Raw genomic sequence first — 16,243 nt, 5'->3', positions numbered from 1 at the left:
CAGAGTTTTTTCTCTTGTTGTGTTTGTTTGAAGCTGCTTCCTGTTGGCTTCAGCTGTTTGGAGTTTCCATTTTCTAAACTTCTACATTCTGAACCTTCTTCAGCTCTGAACAGATGATGAAACACTGAATGATTTCAAGCTCACACTTTGTCTAATAAACTTACATCTTTCATTCTTTATACAGATTGAGGGGCTGTGGTTTGTCAGAGATCAGCTGTGATTATCTGGCAGCAGCACTGAAGTCCAACCCCTCCCATCTGAGACAGCTGCACCTGAGCTTCAACAACAAGCTGCAGGATTCAGGAGTGAAGCATCTGTGTGGTTTCCTGGAGAGTCCAGGATGTGGACTTGAAACTCTGAGGTCAGTCAGCATGTTTTAGTTGTGCTGAGATGAATATGATGTGAAAGTTGTGCTGACACTAAACTGCAGACATCAGGCTGATATTATACTGATCCACACTGAGGATCTTCATGGTAAAGTCTGTTTTCTTCTTCTCTGGTTTAGTCCATTGACTGCAGCAGAACAATGTTCACATTTCAAACAGTGAGACTCAACGTATGGCCCGCGGCCCACACGCGGCCTGCCCACCTTTCCTGATTCAGAGAGAGGGGACCCTGATTAACTGTGTAGTGTTCTTCCTCACAGTTCTAAGTATCAGACACAACAATGAATAATCCACAGCTGACTGTCTTTAGCAGGTCAAAGGTCACGGCACACAGCAGACAGTGGGAAATATTATAACTCTGATCATTTATCAGCACATATCCATATGTATAAAAACAAAGCTGACACTGTGAGACTTGATCAGAGGTGTGATCATCACAGCAGAGGCCTTTGTGTCAAAGTCACTGAGGATCAAACAGAAACACATGAAGCAGATTTTCCTGTTCTGGCTTTTTATAGCAGATAACCTTCAAAATATTCTGCAGTCCATCAAAAACTGAAGCAAACCATGAATCAACATGTGAACATGAGCTGATGCTGCTGAAGTGAAGCAAAGTTACAGAGGTTTGATTACAGACACAGCTGAGAGTTTGTAATCTGTCATCATTTTAAAAGGTTTACATTTCTTCAGTATATCCACATTTGCAGCTGGTACCTCAACCTCCACTTGTCCAACACAACTGCTGTCCACTGCCTCCATGACATTGTGATTTTGCTGTTGGTCTTCTGTCAGATCTTCATCAATCACTTCTGCATGGGGCACACCTTCAGACTCTGCAGCTGCATAACGAAAGCCTGTAAGATAAAATTAGACATAAGGTAAATGTACACCAATATTCCAATGACAGGTGTGTGATTCATCTGGAAGTTATGTGCGGATTAGTGTACAGTGATAGCAATTTAGTATGTTTTTAGAGGGGGGGGGGTTGTTTACCTCCGATGGGTGCTCTCTTTCGCTTCCGTTGCGTACGCCTTGAGTGCCGGTCCGAGTCTGATACAGGTATGTCGTCATGCCCCATGTGCAGTGTTGGTGCCCAGTCTGGATTTGTTACATCCATTTCATATGCTGGTTTGCCTGCAATAATGCCAAATCATAAGCTACTCAGTCGACATGATGTGGTTCTGCAGCATCACACATTAGCATGTTTTATCTCATTATCTATGACCTCAGCACATTGAAAATAACACTAAAAGCCTTTCAAGAGTGATATGAATTAATTTAGAACTCACCGGAAAGAAAATGCCGTGAGCAAACCAACAAAAAGCTGGGGATTGCAGAGAACTCGATATCCGCTCGTCTCACCGCTGCAATCCAAGCCTGACGTCTTTGTTTAGTAATATCGGATACATGGGATCCCTCACGTTGCCTCCAGGACGGAAAACGATGAAAAGAGAGCCCGTTATCCAGCTTCTTGCCTTCACGATCGTGTGATCTAACGTTGCAACCGACAACACAACACGTACGATCCATAGCTGAAATGGTATCCTTTGGCTGGCCTACTGTCATGGCGGAAGGGGGCATGGCCCATCTCCCGTGACATCACGCTCCAAAGCCCTATAGGTGGGAAAATGTACCATGTCGACCAATCAAAAATGATATGGAAACATGACATTTGGTTGTTTAGCAAAAGGGGGAAGTTTTAGGAGTGACCGGCAAGAGAGAGCGAGTGAGCGAAAGAGAGAGAGAGTTTTGATACGTGAGAGATTTGTGACGTTTACCGTGTTTGGTCTCAAGTTAGTTTGTTGTCTTGTGTATTTAGTGTGTAGCTGTTGTTTTGTTTTGTGTGTCAGTTCTACTAGTGATCGTCACAGTTGCTGCCTTAAAGCCAACAAAGGCAGATTGCAGTGTAAACGCTGAGTGACACACCTGCTGTCAGACCTGCAGGTTTATCCCTGTGCTGTTCTCATATGTGTTAGAGTGACACAAACTATTGTTTGACACCTGATTGTTCTGTAAATAGTTTGAAATGATTATATGAAAAACGTCTGAGCCTTGGCTGCATTTTTTGGTAAATAGTACCATATAACTTTGTTGTTTGCAAAACGTGTGCGTATTTTTAAAAGTGTACAATCTCTATTTGCATTTCAAGTTATGAAGATGATTCGTTAAACATGTGTGTGGTTTTTACAGTCAAAATATCACTTTCTACTTGTATTTTAAATTTTGTCTGAATTTAGATAAATTGTGCTGATACAGTTGGTCAAAATGAGAAAATAACAGATTGGCAAGATAAACTGTTTTTAAAGGTAAAATATAGAGGCCACATCAAAAGTAGTCAAGAAGGGTTAAAGGCTAAAAGCAAAGTTGTCACCAAGTACTGTTTATATTTGTGTGTATTGCTGCAGCTTTTTTGAGTATTAATTTGGTGCCTTTGTGTGAAATAATGGTATTGTGAGTGATCCATATAGTCACAAAGAATAGCCACTTGTTTCTGTGCTACCAAAGTTCCCCGGCTTTCATTCAAAATGTGTTTATCGTCAGCACCTGCACATTAAACTACTTAAACATTATAAATGTCTTCAAGCTCACACTGAGGCCTGTGGGGTACTATCAGCCACTGAGACAGTACACACATTTATATGTGTTTGTATATGAATATTTCATACTTTAAGGCTGCCTGTTTATTTAAGGGAGATGAACAAAATACATTGGAATTGTACAAAATAATATCATGGATGATAAATTAAATAGATTTTAAGTAGATGCTTGTGCATTCTTAAAGTCTTATATGTTGAACTGAACTATGTGATCTGTTCAAAGCCTTAATCTTAATTTGAAGTGAAATGTGCATTTTGAGTTTATACACTATGTATATAAGGCGACCGTTTCCTTTTGCAGTATTTTTGTGTGGTGTACTTTTCTATGTCTTAACAAAAGGGGAACAAAGGTGTTTAAGTTCACCTAGGATGATGTGTTTTAATTTTCACATGGTCTTGCTTGAATTTGACCCTGACAAAGGCGTATGAACTCTGTCAGCTGTTTGGAGTTTCCATTTTCTAAACTTCTACATTCTGAACCTTCTTCAGCTCTGAACAGATGATGAAACACTGAATGATTTCAAGCTCACACTTTGTCTAATAAACTTACATCTTTCATTCTTTATACAGATTGAGGGGCTGTGGTTTGTCAGAGATCAGCTGTGATTATCTGGCAGCAGCACTGAAGTCCAACCCCTCCCATCTGAGAGAGCTGGACCTGAGCTGCAACTACGAGCTGCAGGATTCAGGAGTGAAGCATCTGTGTGGTTTCCTGGAGAGTCCAGGATGTGGACTTGAAACTCTGAGGTCAGTCAGCATGTTTTAGTTGTGCTGAGATGAATATGATGTGAAAGTTGTGCTGACACTAAACTGCAGACATCAGGCTGATATTATACTGATCCACACTGAGGATCTTCATGGTAAAGTCTGTTTTCTTCTTCTCTGGTTTAGTCCATTGACTGCAGCAGAACAATGTTCACATTTCAAACCTTCAAAGAAGAAGAAAAATCCTCCACTGGATAATTCACTGTGAAACTCTCCAACTCTTCATTCCACCTTAAAGTCTGTCTGACACTGAAATCCAAAGCAAAATGTGCGTTTGCTTTACAGACAGCAGTCCAACACAAACATACACACATCATCCAAAACACAGTCCAACATCCAAATCTCCTCCACTGCCAGCATGAATGATGGGAAAGAGAAGGAGGAACACTCTGACATTCAGGGTTAGAATGAGTTTCATGAAGCAGACTGTGAAGATCAAAGCTGCATTAGAAAGCTTACATGAATGAATGAGTGGACAGAAGTGGACAGAGATCATCTGAAGCACTTCAAAGGCTTTAAATCAGCACATTTCTCTTTATTCTTTATCAACTCTGTTAGTTTCTCTCAGTTTTCTGTGGAATGAAGCTAACAGCAGGCTAATAAGATGCTGACCAATAGGTTTCTATTAAAGGTTGTAATTTGTATATGAAAAAGTGCTTTGGCTCAGCAGGGATCAGCTTACAGGTAGAATACAGCTGCTGGATGGGATTAGCATGTCATAGCTATCTACCAAACTGCTAACTGGGGGATTTCAGGCCATCTATGGATCATTTTTGCTAACTGTTTATTCAGCTTAGGCTCACAGGGCTGCAGCCTGTGCCCTAGCTGTCATAGGGCAAGAGGCGTGGTCCACCTGCACAGGTGAGCAGTCCATCACAGGGCCAACAGAGAGAGACAGAGAAGCACTCTCTCACATCCACACCTACAGCCAATTTAGAAGCACCAATGAACCTAAGCAGCATTTCATTGGACTGTGGGAGAACATCCAACCTCCACAGAAAGGCCAACAAGCTTCAACCTACAACCTTCTTGCTTTAAGGCACTAGTGCGAACCACTTTTCCCCATTTCAGCCCAAATCCTGCATCTTCCTGTTTTTGACTCCAGGCCAGCTCCACTAACACTTTCTCATCAGACACTGCCACCTAGTGGAGGAAGTCTTAGTTCCATTTGAAGTTTCAGATGACAGTTAGTTCCTTTACAAAGAGGTGGAGGTGGTGGGGCCACAGCACCATCATCACTGAGTGCCATAGGACACTTAACCTTTGTTTCCATATGCTGGGAACTTCCTGTTGTTCCAAGGAGGACTGGAAAATGTGTGAAGATCTCCCAGTCAGTTCCTCACAGCACACTTCAATCATTTCCCTCCCACAGCATCAGGACCAGGGCTTTTTCTCTCTTTGGTCCCACTAAGAGATTTCCACACAAACACCTCATCAGTGGGACTCTCAGAGCTACCAGCCCTTTGCTACAATCACAAAGCTCTTCATTGAAATCAATGATATCAAAGCTGGAATCAAATGAGTCCAAGTCTTCTGCTGATTCAGCATCACATTCATCTTTGCTCCTTGTTCTGCATCCCCACCATGGACTTCATTCCTTTCCAAGCCAGCCTTGAGTGTCCTTTATTCAGCTCATCCTCTGCTTTACTTTTACACCTGATTTTAGCTGCTTTATCTCTCTTTCAACAAGTTTCTGTGCCTCAATCTTTTTCTTCTCTCCCTCATAACAAGACAGCTTCTTCTGCCTGAGAACATGTTGGAGTGATTTACTAATCCAGGGCTGCTTATTGGGGAAAATACTTCCTGTTTCCAAAGTAATCCCCATTTTTCCCAGAAAGAAATGTAAGTAGAAATCGATGATCTACGTGAGAACATGAGCCTTTAAAAAGTCCCAGTGGGTGCAGTCAAAGCAGTCCCTCAGTCCCAGTATAGAGTCTTTGGTCCAGACTGGAACAACTGTGTGCCCAGTTTGAGCTCTCTTCAGTGCTGTGACCTGACAGACCCAGAGGGGCCATCACATCACATTTAGAAGCTCCCCTAATGGAGCCACAACACATGTCCAACACTTAGTCTGTCTTGTTGGACCAACTGGAAGAAATGATTCAAGGACTTAGTCACAGAACAGAGATTCAAATCTCCAAAATCCAACTGGCTGCATCAGGACATATAGTCTGAAACTCTGCACAGTTTCCTGTTTGAAGCTGCTTCCTGTTGGCTTCAGCTGTTTGGAGTTTCCATTTTCTAAACTTCTACATTCTGAACCTTCTTCAGCTCTGAACAGATGATGAAACACTGAATGATTTCAAGCTCACACTTTGTCTAATAAACTTACATCTTTCATTCTTTATACAGATTGAGGAGCTGTGGTTTGTCAAAGATCAGCTGTGATTATCTGGCAGCAGCACTGAAGTCCAACCCCTCCCATCTGAGAGAGCTGGAGCTGTGGGAAAACAACCTGAAGGATCCAGATGTGAAGCAGCTGTCTGATCTTCAGCAGAGTCCAGACTACAGACTGGAGACTCTGTGGTCAGTAGAGTGATGGAGTGAGTGGGTGGTGCTGTCAGCAGTATTGTACTAAACACAGTCAGTATGAAACAAAGATCCAGTGTTTCCTGTAAAGCTGCAGCTTCTCAGTGAAGCTGTGAGAGGAGAATGGTGACAGGCTTCAGGATTGGACACAAACACTTCCTGTTTCTGACCTTTATGGTCACCATGGTAACGGCTGACACGCTCAGATCAAACACTGTCAACAGCCAATCAGCTCTCTGAACAAAGCAGCACGCAGACCAATGACTGCATTCGTTTCCAAGTTTAAAGCAGTGAAGAACACAGTCTGTAGGTGAGGAAGAATTTAGTGAGAGCAGATGTTTGGATGGAATTCCTCCAGTTAACAGCTGGAACCGTCCATCTGGATTGTTGGGCTTGTTGTTGGGGTTCCTACAGAGCTCAGAGTGGACACACCAAGGTTCTTCTAATGAATGAAAGTCCAAACTCAAACTAGGAGGGAAAAACATTTTCATCAACTTCAATAAAAATCCAAAGATTAGAAAAAGTGAAGCAACAATGAGTCCTAGTACAGTCCCAGCACTGAAGTCCCTGCTGCTCTTTATACTGGATGTGCTGCATCACTGACTGACAGCTGATGAAGAGTCTCTGGAAACACTCGTTTATCTCCTCTGCTCTTCCTTCTTCTCTCTGCAGGTGGAGCTGGTGATGGTAAACAGGACGGTGTGTGTGCTGAGAGAGGAGGAGCTGTGTCCTGATGATCCAGAGAGGTTAAAGCAGCAGCAGCTTGTGTGTAGAGACGCTCTGACTGGGCCATGTTACTGGGAGGTGGAGAGGAGAGCTTCATCCAGCAGTGACTGACAGAGGAATGAGAAGAAGTGCAGATGACTGTCAGTGCTGCAGAGTGAACTGCTCTGAGAACAGCTCCACTGTCAGACACAATGTAGAGTCCAGCATCATCCCTGTGTGTCCCTCTGGATCTGACAGAGGATCATCAGTGTATCTGGACTGCTCTGCTGCTGCTCTGTCCTTCTACAGTCTCTGCACAGTCTCTGTCTGACTCTGGCTTCAGACCCTCCTGGATCAAACTCACCTGGAAAGACTTTCAAACATCACTCAATAGATTTGAATACAGAATATATTTGATATATACTGTAGATGTACTGTAGAGTTGCAGTTTGTCACTTGTAAATACAGTCTGTGAGCAGCTGTGAGCTGAAAGATCTTTCTAGAAACACAAAATGTTTTCACTCTTCTGTTGCTTTTTCATATATTTCCACAACATTAATATTGATCCCACCTGTCTCACCTGTTTCATGCTTTTATACATAATAACAGGACACGTGTGATCTGAGCGCTGCTGTGGTTGCTGTGCTGCACGTCTTCATTTAGATAACAGAGACATCTAGTGGTTCAGAGGGAGAACTGCAGGAGGTGGAGCTGTGTTTTAGTATGGAAAACTTTTTATCTTTTAGGCGCAGATACAAATATGACAAGTATCAGTGTGAGATACAAAAGGTCACATCAGTCAGCAGAGGGAACAGTGATCACACAGCAATGTAAGAATAGAAACATAACAGTGAATCTGGACATGTATACAGAGGGAAGCAAACAAACAGGATGTAACACTACATTAAAGCCACAAATGAGAAGAAAACAAACACAAAGGAAAATATATTTGATCTCAGGAATCCAAATCAGATGCTTTAGAGCAGGGGTCGGCAACCCTGGGCACGCGTGTCACAGCTGCCACGTGAAGGGTTAACTGATGGCACGACCATAGCTGGACTGGCCATCGGGCATACTGATGGTGATTTTTCGTTTTTATGGGCTGATGATGTTTTTTTATTTTTTTGTAACGGTATAAACAATGAAAGATGGCGGATTGGCTGGATGCTGGTCGATGTGTAGAAATAAGTCAGTTGTTTGGTGGTGGCTTTGGCGGAGCTTCCACAGAGGCAGCAGGTGGATGAGGGAAAGGGGAGGCGGGAGGAGCAGAGACCCGAGGCGGCCGCCGGTCCGAGTGTCAGGTGAACTGAACTTCAGGTAAGAAGTTATGACCTGCAGTCTGTCTGGGTCAGATATAAACCAAGTTTAGGTGCAGTTTATTTTCCTTTCCTAACTCCCACTCAGAGGAGACCAGAGATCACATTAACATGTGTGTCTCTGTATTAAGAAACATGACATATTGGCCCAGTTTATTTTTCTTATCATTGTTGTGAGGAGACCATAAATAGCATTTGTATTTTCTGTTATACAGTTCATTTGCTGTTATGGATAAAAAGTCTTTCTTTGTTTCAAAATAGCTGATAAATATTCGTTGATAGCTGCAAACATCTGCGCACAAATATAATCCTATGAAGTGGTTCTATATAGTGTGTAATTTATTGCTAATGCAATCATATGGCACATTGACTTCTGAGGAAATGTTAGATGCACTCATCATCAGAAAGGTGTCCGACCTAAACCAGGGGGTTTAGAGCATCTTGGAGTTTTTGTGGTTTGTTTTCTTTAAGTCATTTCACAGATTTTCTCTATAATTTCAATTCCTTGAATAAAACAACAAACTTAGGGGATGATTTTGTAATCCGACTTTATGTATGAAAGATTTGACTAAACGTAAAACAATCTTCCAACTCAGTCGTCATTCTTATCTTGTGAAATCAAACCAAACGTTCTGTTGTCTCTAAATCAGGGATTGATGAAATCTTTGGTTGCATCCATTTATGAACATGTTCTCATTCATATTAAATCGTAGTCTAAGTCCTTCTTTAGAGGGATAAATGTCATTCATTATCTTCAAATGTGTTTCTGTTGTTTTGGGGGGAAGTTTGAAGTCCATTGTTCAAAGTCTGTTAATGAAACTTTATGAAGTTTATGTAGGATGTTTTTCCTATTTTGTATTTGTTTGAATTATGATGTATTTCTGACTCTTGCTGCCATGATGCCAGGTCTCTCTTGAAAACAACATTTTTAATCTCAATTAAATTTTCACCTGGAGAAATAAAGATGATGATAATAATTTTGTCTTCAGGGAATCATTTCTCTGTAAAACAGCTTCTTCTGAAACTCTTGTTACATTTCTTGTTTATTGTTTGCTGGTTTTAGAAAAATGTCATCGTCTCTGTGTGAACTTAAACTCTACATGTGGTGTCAGCTATAAACCAGCTCTAGAGTCTAATAACAATGCTTTTATTATTGTCTGGTATCCAACCTAACCCTGGGCCTCTGGCTGAATGTGAAACACCAGCAGATGTTAAAAACTGTCTGGGTTACACGTGCATCACGTCGTGTGCTTCCTAACATGGATATGATTGGAATCTGGGCTGTTCAAGCGGTGCTGGTATCGTTGTTGTTTCTGAGACTTTCCAAATCTTTACTGGATAAAAACGTAGCAACTGATGGATTTAACATTTAGCTCTCAGACTGTCCCAGAAAAGGCGGAGGTCTGGAAGTTTATGTGAAGCTCTGTCTTGCTGCTCAAGTCTTGTTCTCTCCATCTGCACCTCAGCCATTTGAAATCTTGGCCTTAACTATTGATCTGTTTGGAAATCAGACTGTTGTTGGCTGCTATCAGCCTCCACCTGCTTCCCCCAGCACATCACCGTCTCTGGTTCAACTTTTATCTGAGCTGCATTTTAATGACGTCTTTCAGATGGATGATTTTCATTGGGACTGGCTTTCTTCTGTGTCTGATGATTTTAAGGAACGCTGCTTGTTTTTAAAACTGACTCAAATTATTTAAAGCCTCACACGCCTTGATCCTAAACACCCAGATAAATCTGCTCTTATTGACCTTTTTTAACTAATATGCTGCGTAAGTTTTCCACATCTGCAGTTTTTGCCAACGACCTGAGTGATCACTGCATAGTTGGTGCTGTGAGAAACACTAAAATCTCACGCTCTGAGCCCGCATCAGTTTGAACTGGGGTCGTATTAAACAGGCTGACAATGTCAGTTTGGGAACATTTACAGGAGAGTTGTGTCTACTTTGTGGACAGACACGCCCCTTTTTGCCAGGTCAGGGTGAAAGGTCGGGACAGGCCTGGTTTGGTTCAGTACCGGCCGATCTCCTACATGAGAGAAACCAGGCCTGGGCAGGAAGTCTGGCTCTGATGCTGATTGGCTACGTTTTCATTAGCTGTGTAATCGGATTACTGCCTCCATCATCAAGATGTAACTATTTTTTACTTTAACGACTGACAGTCCAAACGACCGTAGGAGGTTTTGGCAAACTATAAAGTGTCTCTGCCAGCTGTGACTCCTCAGAGCTTCCTCCTCACTTAAATATCGACTCCACTCCTGTGTCACACAAAACTGAAATGTTGCTTTAACAAACACTTTGTTGCTTCTTGCTCTTTGTTCAGCACAGTATCTGATGGTAAACCTCTTGCACACAACTCTGCTCGTAGTTCCTGCTTACTGATACCTTTTCCTTCACACCTGTCACAGTAGAAGAGGTTTGTAAGGCTTTGAATAGCCCCAACACCAGAAACTCGTCCTCACAATCGTTCTCCTTCCTTCTTGCACTTGGCTGCAAATATCATAGCTGAGCCAGTGTCTTATATTTTTAATCTTTCTCTACAACAGAAGAACACCACTATACTCTGTGTTCTCTGGTTAACTGGTCCTCATTGGTCTTACACAGGATGGTCCATTAGTATCATTTTATCTATCAATCTGTTTCTGGGTTACTGCCTCCTATTCATCAGAGTACATGTTAGGCAAACAGTTTAGTCACAGCCTGCAGTCTCAGGACATCATTACATCCACTGTTCCATCAGTTCATGCAGAGCTTGGGAAGAAGGCGTTCTCCTTTTCTGCTCCGTCTTCATGGAAAACATAACCGAAGGATTTAAGGCTCTCCGTTGATTTCACTTGCAGACTTCAAAAGACGTACACATGTTTTTGTGAAACCATCTCTGGGAACTTGTTCTCGTTTTTAATGTGACTGAGTACATTACACAAACTTTTCTCTTATTGTTGTAATTTTAATATGTGTGTCTGGAACAGGTCTCTCTTGTAAATGAGACATTGAGTCTCAATGAGCCGACCTGTATAAATAAAGCTTCAATTACAAAGTCCTTTGTATAAAAGCTCCTTCAGCTGCCAGTGGGACGTGCTGTGGCTCTATCGGTTGCAGAGCCTTTATATTGTTAGTTAGAAACTACAAATATAATGGCTCACTGTATTTCAGAATCAGAGAAACTTTATTAATCCAGGAGGGAAACTGAGTTGTCATAGCAGCAAATATACAAGAAACAACAAGCACTCATATAAAGTGAGTGTAGAAACAGAGTTATGATAAATAAATATTCAGATAAATAATATCAATATATAATATAAATAATCTATAATCCAGTTTTGAGTTCCCTCCCCAGACACCTTAACGCCCACTCACATCCTGGGCCATCTGACCTCAGGAAATCACATGATAGGGTGGGGCCAGGTTTCACAATGAGCTCACCCGAAACCCTGGCTGATTAGGACCCCCACCCGCTTTCACACCTTGGCTCATGTGATTACGTAGAGGATCATCAGGGGGTCCTTTGTCCCTCTTTGGGGGGAAACTCCCACTGGGTTTAAATCTGGGACTCCCCACCAACTGACCCTTAGAACTGAAGAAGCTTCTCAGATGAGAGGTGAAACGTCTTCAAGCAACTCAAAGAAGTCCAGACGCTTTTCTTTGCAAGCTCCTTAGTCTACAATGACCTGGATGACTGAGAACCGTCACAGACAACTCAGTCCCATATTTTAGGTTATTCTGAATAAATCGTTCATGCCCTCTCTTTGGAAAGAAGCTGTTGTGGTTCCTGGTCCTAAATCTAGTCGTCCAAAAGTTCTAAACGACTTCAGGCCTGCTGCCCTCACCTCAGTCTTTGAAAAAATCATCAGAAATGTGATTATGGAAGACACTGAACTTCAGCTTGATTCAATGCAGATTGCACATAAGCCCAATAGAGGAGTGGAGGACGTGCTTTTGATTCTACTTCACCTGATTGTCAAACATGTAGAGAGTAAAGGACTTCAGTTCATCGATTTCTCTGCTTCTTTCAATAACACAGCCCCAGATTTGAATCAAAAGACTTTTAGAACAGTTTGAAATCCGGACAAACCTGATCAAGTGCAGTCATATAAATATCTTGATGACAAATGCTATTATTTTTCTGTAAAGCAAATTGACCTAAAAGTAAAGTAACCTTGATATGTCAGGATGTAGATGTCCCACCCAACAACGTCACCCAGCCCTGAAACATCGGTACTGTTCAAGGCAGCATTGCTGTCCACACGTCCATCAGAGTGTTTCTTTGGACTTCATGGTGTTGCTGCTCCCAGTATTCTCTGAGACAACCTCTGAGGCCGTCACAGAGCAGCTGTATTTGTACTGACATTACATTACACACAGGTGCACTCTATTTAGTCATTAGCACTCATCAGGCAATGTCTATGGGCAACTGACTGCACTCAGACCAAAGGGGGCTGAATAATAATGCACATAACAATTCTCTTCACTCTGCTGACAAGAGATTCAACCCCCACTATGAGCACCTTCTAAAGAGCACCATTGAAAGTATCCTCACCAACTGCATCACTGTGTGGTATGACTCCTGCACTGGGTCCTGCAGGAAAAATATGACAACGGGTAGTGAGAGCAGTGGAGAGGATTGCAGGGTCCTCTCTTGCCTCCCTCCCCAGGAGATCTACCTCATTCGAAAGGTCCTCTTCATTACAGGTGACTCCACTCATCTCTTCAACAGCGTCTTCAGTTTGCTGCCATCAGGAAGGATACTGAAGAGACCTTTTGACCTTTACATTTTCGTTAATATCTTTAAAACAGAAGCAGCAGAAACGAGAATTTTAGCAGCACAAACCAGCACAAGCGTAGCACAGTTGATTGACACCAGTTTTGTTTGATTTAATTAATGTGGGGGGGCTGGTTGACCTCTGGGGACCTCTAGAAATTTTCTTGAATATCTTTAAAATGATAGCAGCACAAACAAAAATTTTTACAGCACAAACGTAGCATAAACGTTTGATACCACTTTTGTTGGATTTGAAGAAGGTGGGGGGTCGCGGGAAAAACCAGCAAAAGAACTCGAGCAGCCGGGCTATGTAAAAGGTGTAGGGGGGCATGTTTGCGGTCACGTCCAGCGGGTGTGTGGGCTGTTTGAGTCATCTGTTACCAGGCAAACTCCAATGCAGCAGGCTGCTGAACACACACAGGCCTCCTGCATCCTCCTCTTCAGCTCTGCTTGCCCGATATCGTGACCTAAGCAGGGTCGGGCCTGGTCAGTACTTGGATGGGAGACCGCCTGGGAAAACCAGGTGCTGTTAGCTTTTGCACTTCCACACACAAACTGCAGAGGGCACTTCTGCTCCTGCTTGTGCTTAGAGGCATGAGAAGTTAACATTTATGGGTGATAAAATCCTTTTTCTATATTTTTAACATGAGAATATCAGTTTTCCATCTTGTGTTCCAGAGTAATCGGACAAAAGACAAACGTAGAACAAGGAAAAAAGAGGCCAAGTGTCTCACCTATAAAACAAAATGACTGTTTTCTGAATAGTCTCACACAGATAAACATTTGCAGGGAATACCTTTTCCTTCAAAACAAACGTCACAGACTGTGTTTTTCTTTACTGATTGTATTTGAGTAGAAACTCAGATTAAAATGGCATCAGTGCTCATAAAATGATTTAACTGTAAAAGTAGGTGTAGTGGATCACTTTGCATAGATCTAGATAAAAGTGCTGTAAGCAAAGACTACAGTGGTCATTGAGCAGCTGTTCCTATAATGTGAATCTGGGATAAAGGCACAGATTATTTGTTTGCCTTTGTTTCCTGGTTCTTTCTTTCTTATCCAAATGGAAAAAGAGAGCATAAAAGTACTGTTTACAAGCAGCTTATCTATCTCATTGTGCCCACTATCATAAAATCTTGGTTGACTGAGCACTGAGCCATCTACCACTCGAAATTGAACCTGTGTGGGACAACAACAAAGTCCAGTATACTAAGTTTCAGTAATGTGCAGTTTTTTCTGTGGAAGATGTAAATCTAAATAGATGTCCTATTGTATGCATAATATACCACTGAACTTTATAAAACAACTTCTAAAAGCAAATTTCGATTTATTTTAGATTTTCTCAAATCCAAACAGTGCTAAAAGCATGCACACAGTCAAATATTTTTCATACGAGGTGCTGAAGGTTCTGCAATGTTCTGTCAGTGCGCCCCAGGGCAGCTGTGGCTACAATGTAGCTGCCATCACCAGTGTGTGAATGTGTGAATGATGTATCTGTGGCTTTTTGTCACACTTGGAAACCACGGTGTTGTGCAGCTATTTGCCTTGTTGCAGGGTTTTTAAAAAACTGCAGTTTTGATTTTAGTGAAAGACACCGTCTCATGACTCATTGAGTGCCGCGACTGACGAGCCAATCCGTGGCCTGCAGTCTGACGATGTCACATTTCCTGACTGCTTGGAACCCCGACTAAGTCGTCCTGTAGCCCACATCATAATGTTTCCATCTCTCTGCTTGACTGCGGGGATGCTATTTTTTGCATCACACTCCTATTTCAAAAGGTCAGTTAAAGCCACATAATTGGAATTTGGTTTCATCTCCCCACAGCACTTTCTCCAAAGTCTTCCCTGAATCATTTAGATGTTCACTGGCACTTGAGATGGGCCTATACATGTTTCTCCTTGAACAGGTAGCTACCCTATGTTAGCCTAGCTTTCTATCACTGATGCTCTGTGTGTATTGTTATGGTTCAAAATATGGGGATGGAGACAAGAGACAAGAGAAAAAACCACAATAACAACACTGGTCCGGCCAGGTTAAGTCAAACGATGATTTTAATGATCACACGCGTGGGAGATGGACACCGTATGCAGACAGCCTCAGATCTCAAAATGGTGGAGCATTGCTCAAACTCTTATAGCCTCTGGTTCTCCCACCTTATCATAAAAGCCTAAACATTCACATGCTTTTCTCTCACACGGCGCCTAAGCTACGACCTTGGCTCCCCGTTTATCTGCTCCTGCTGAGTTGGGGCAGAAAACTCCAGCATGCTCTGTTCTCTTCTAATCAGACAAATAAGGCGATGACTTTCTGCAGCAGTATTATGCATCATAAAACAATATCATTCATCCACAATAAATCAGCAGTCTACTTTAATGCAAATCAGTTTAACTAATGCAATAGTTATCAGCTTCTTCTAATTCAGGAGAATAATGCAAACTAAAACTACATAATAATTCACAATCTTTAGTTAGGGGTATAACATGGCATAAAATAATATTATAATCTAACAGTATGCTGCTGCCTCTCTCTCATGTTACTTAAAAAATTAACCCCACAGCTTCAATAACCGTATCTAAAAATCTCTCAGTGAAAGTTACGGTTGTAGGTTTGGAAACATTTTGGGGTAGCCAGTGTTAAATAGAGACAGGGCCACATTCTTTATCTAGTCATTGTAATGAAAGAAGCACATTAAAAACTATATGAGAGTTTGCTTTTAACAAGCATGTAATGACTCTACTTAGTTTAGGTAGTCTTAGGGAGTCAAACTGAAAGTAGCATTTTGTGGATGTTTTCCCTGCTGCCCGATCCCATCAGTCTCTTAAAGCATCATTTTTATGCGCCCTGGTGTGACAGTGGTTTCATGGCGCTACAGGTTACCTGAGCACATCAGGTATATTACGGTTGAAAACCAGTGCCCGGCCTTCCAGTGGGTGTTCGACCCCTCGTGCACAGCTCAGGAGTCTAAACGACCCAGCAGTTATGGACATGTGTGTTTTTGGTGTGCTGTCCCTCGTTCTCCCTGCTTGCAGGTATATCTGTGTGTGTGTGTGGATGCCGGAGTTTCTGAGAGCACCTGTTTACAGGCACCTTCAGGCCTGGTGGGTGTGGCCCTGCCAGGTGGTTGGCCACACTTGAAGACCATCACACAGCTGATCAAGCCTTGTCAGAGGAGCTACTTAAGAATGC

The 16,243-nt window shown here is 42.2% G+C and overlaps 1 protein-coding gene across 1 annotated transcript in view; it reads left to right on the top strand.

The window, feature by feature from the left end:
• Positions 1 to 16,243, top strand: part of LOC146577727 (protein NLRC3-like) — a 620,451-nt gene that overhangs the window by 295,145 nt on the left and 309,063 nt on the right. The window contains exons 12-13 of the mRNA XM_085268219.1: positions 185 to 361; positions 3,554 to 3,730. Of these exons, the coding sequence (XP_085124345.1) occupies positions 185 to 361; positions 3,554 to 3,730 (354 nt within the window). The remainder of the gene's footprint in view (positions 1 to 184; positions 362 to 3,553; positions 3,731 to 16,243) is intronic.

The sequence above is a fragment of the Mchenga conophoros genome, linkage group LG3, assembly GCF_057382185.1.
Source record: "Mchenga conophoros isolate Kocher_MC1m ecotype Shallow Benthic linkage group LG3, M_conophoros_male_GT1.1, whole genome shotgun sequence".
Taxonomy (NCBI): Eukaryota; Metazoa; Chordata; class Actinopteri; order Cichliformes; family Cichlidae; genus Mchenga; species Mchenga conophoros.
This window is presented reverse-complemented; position numbering and strand designations above follow the sequence as displayed.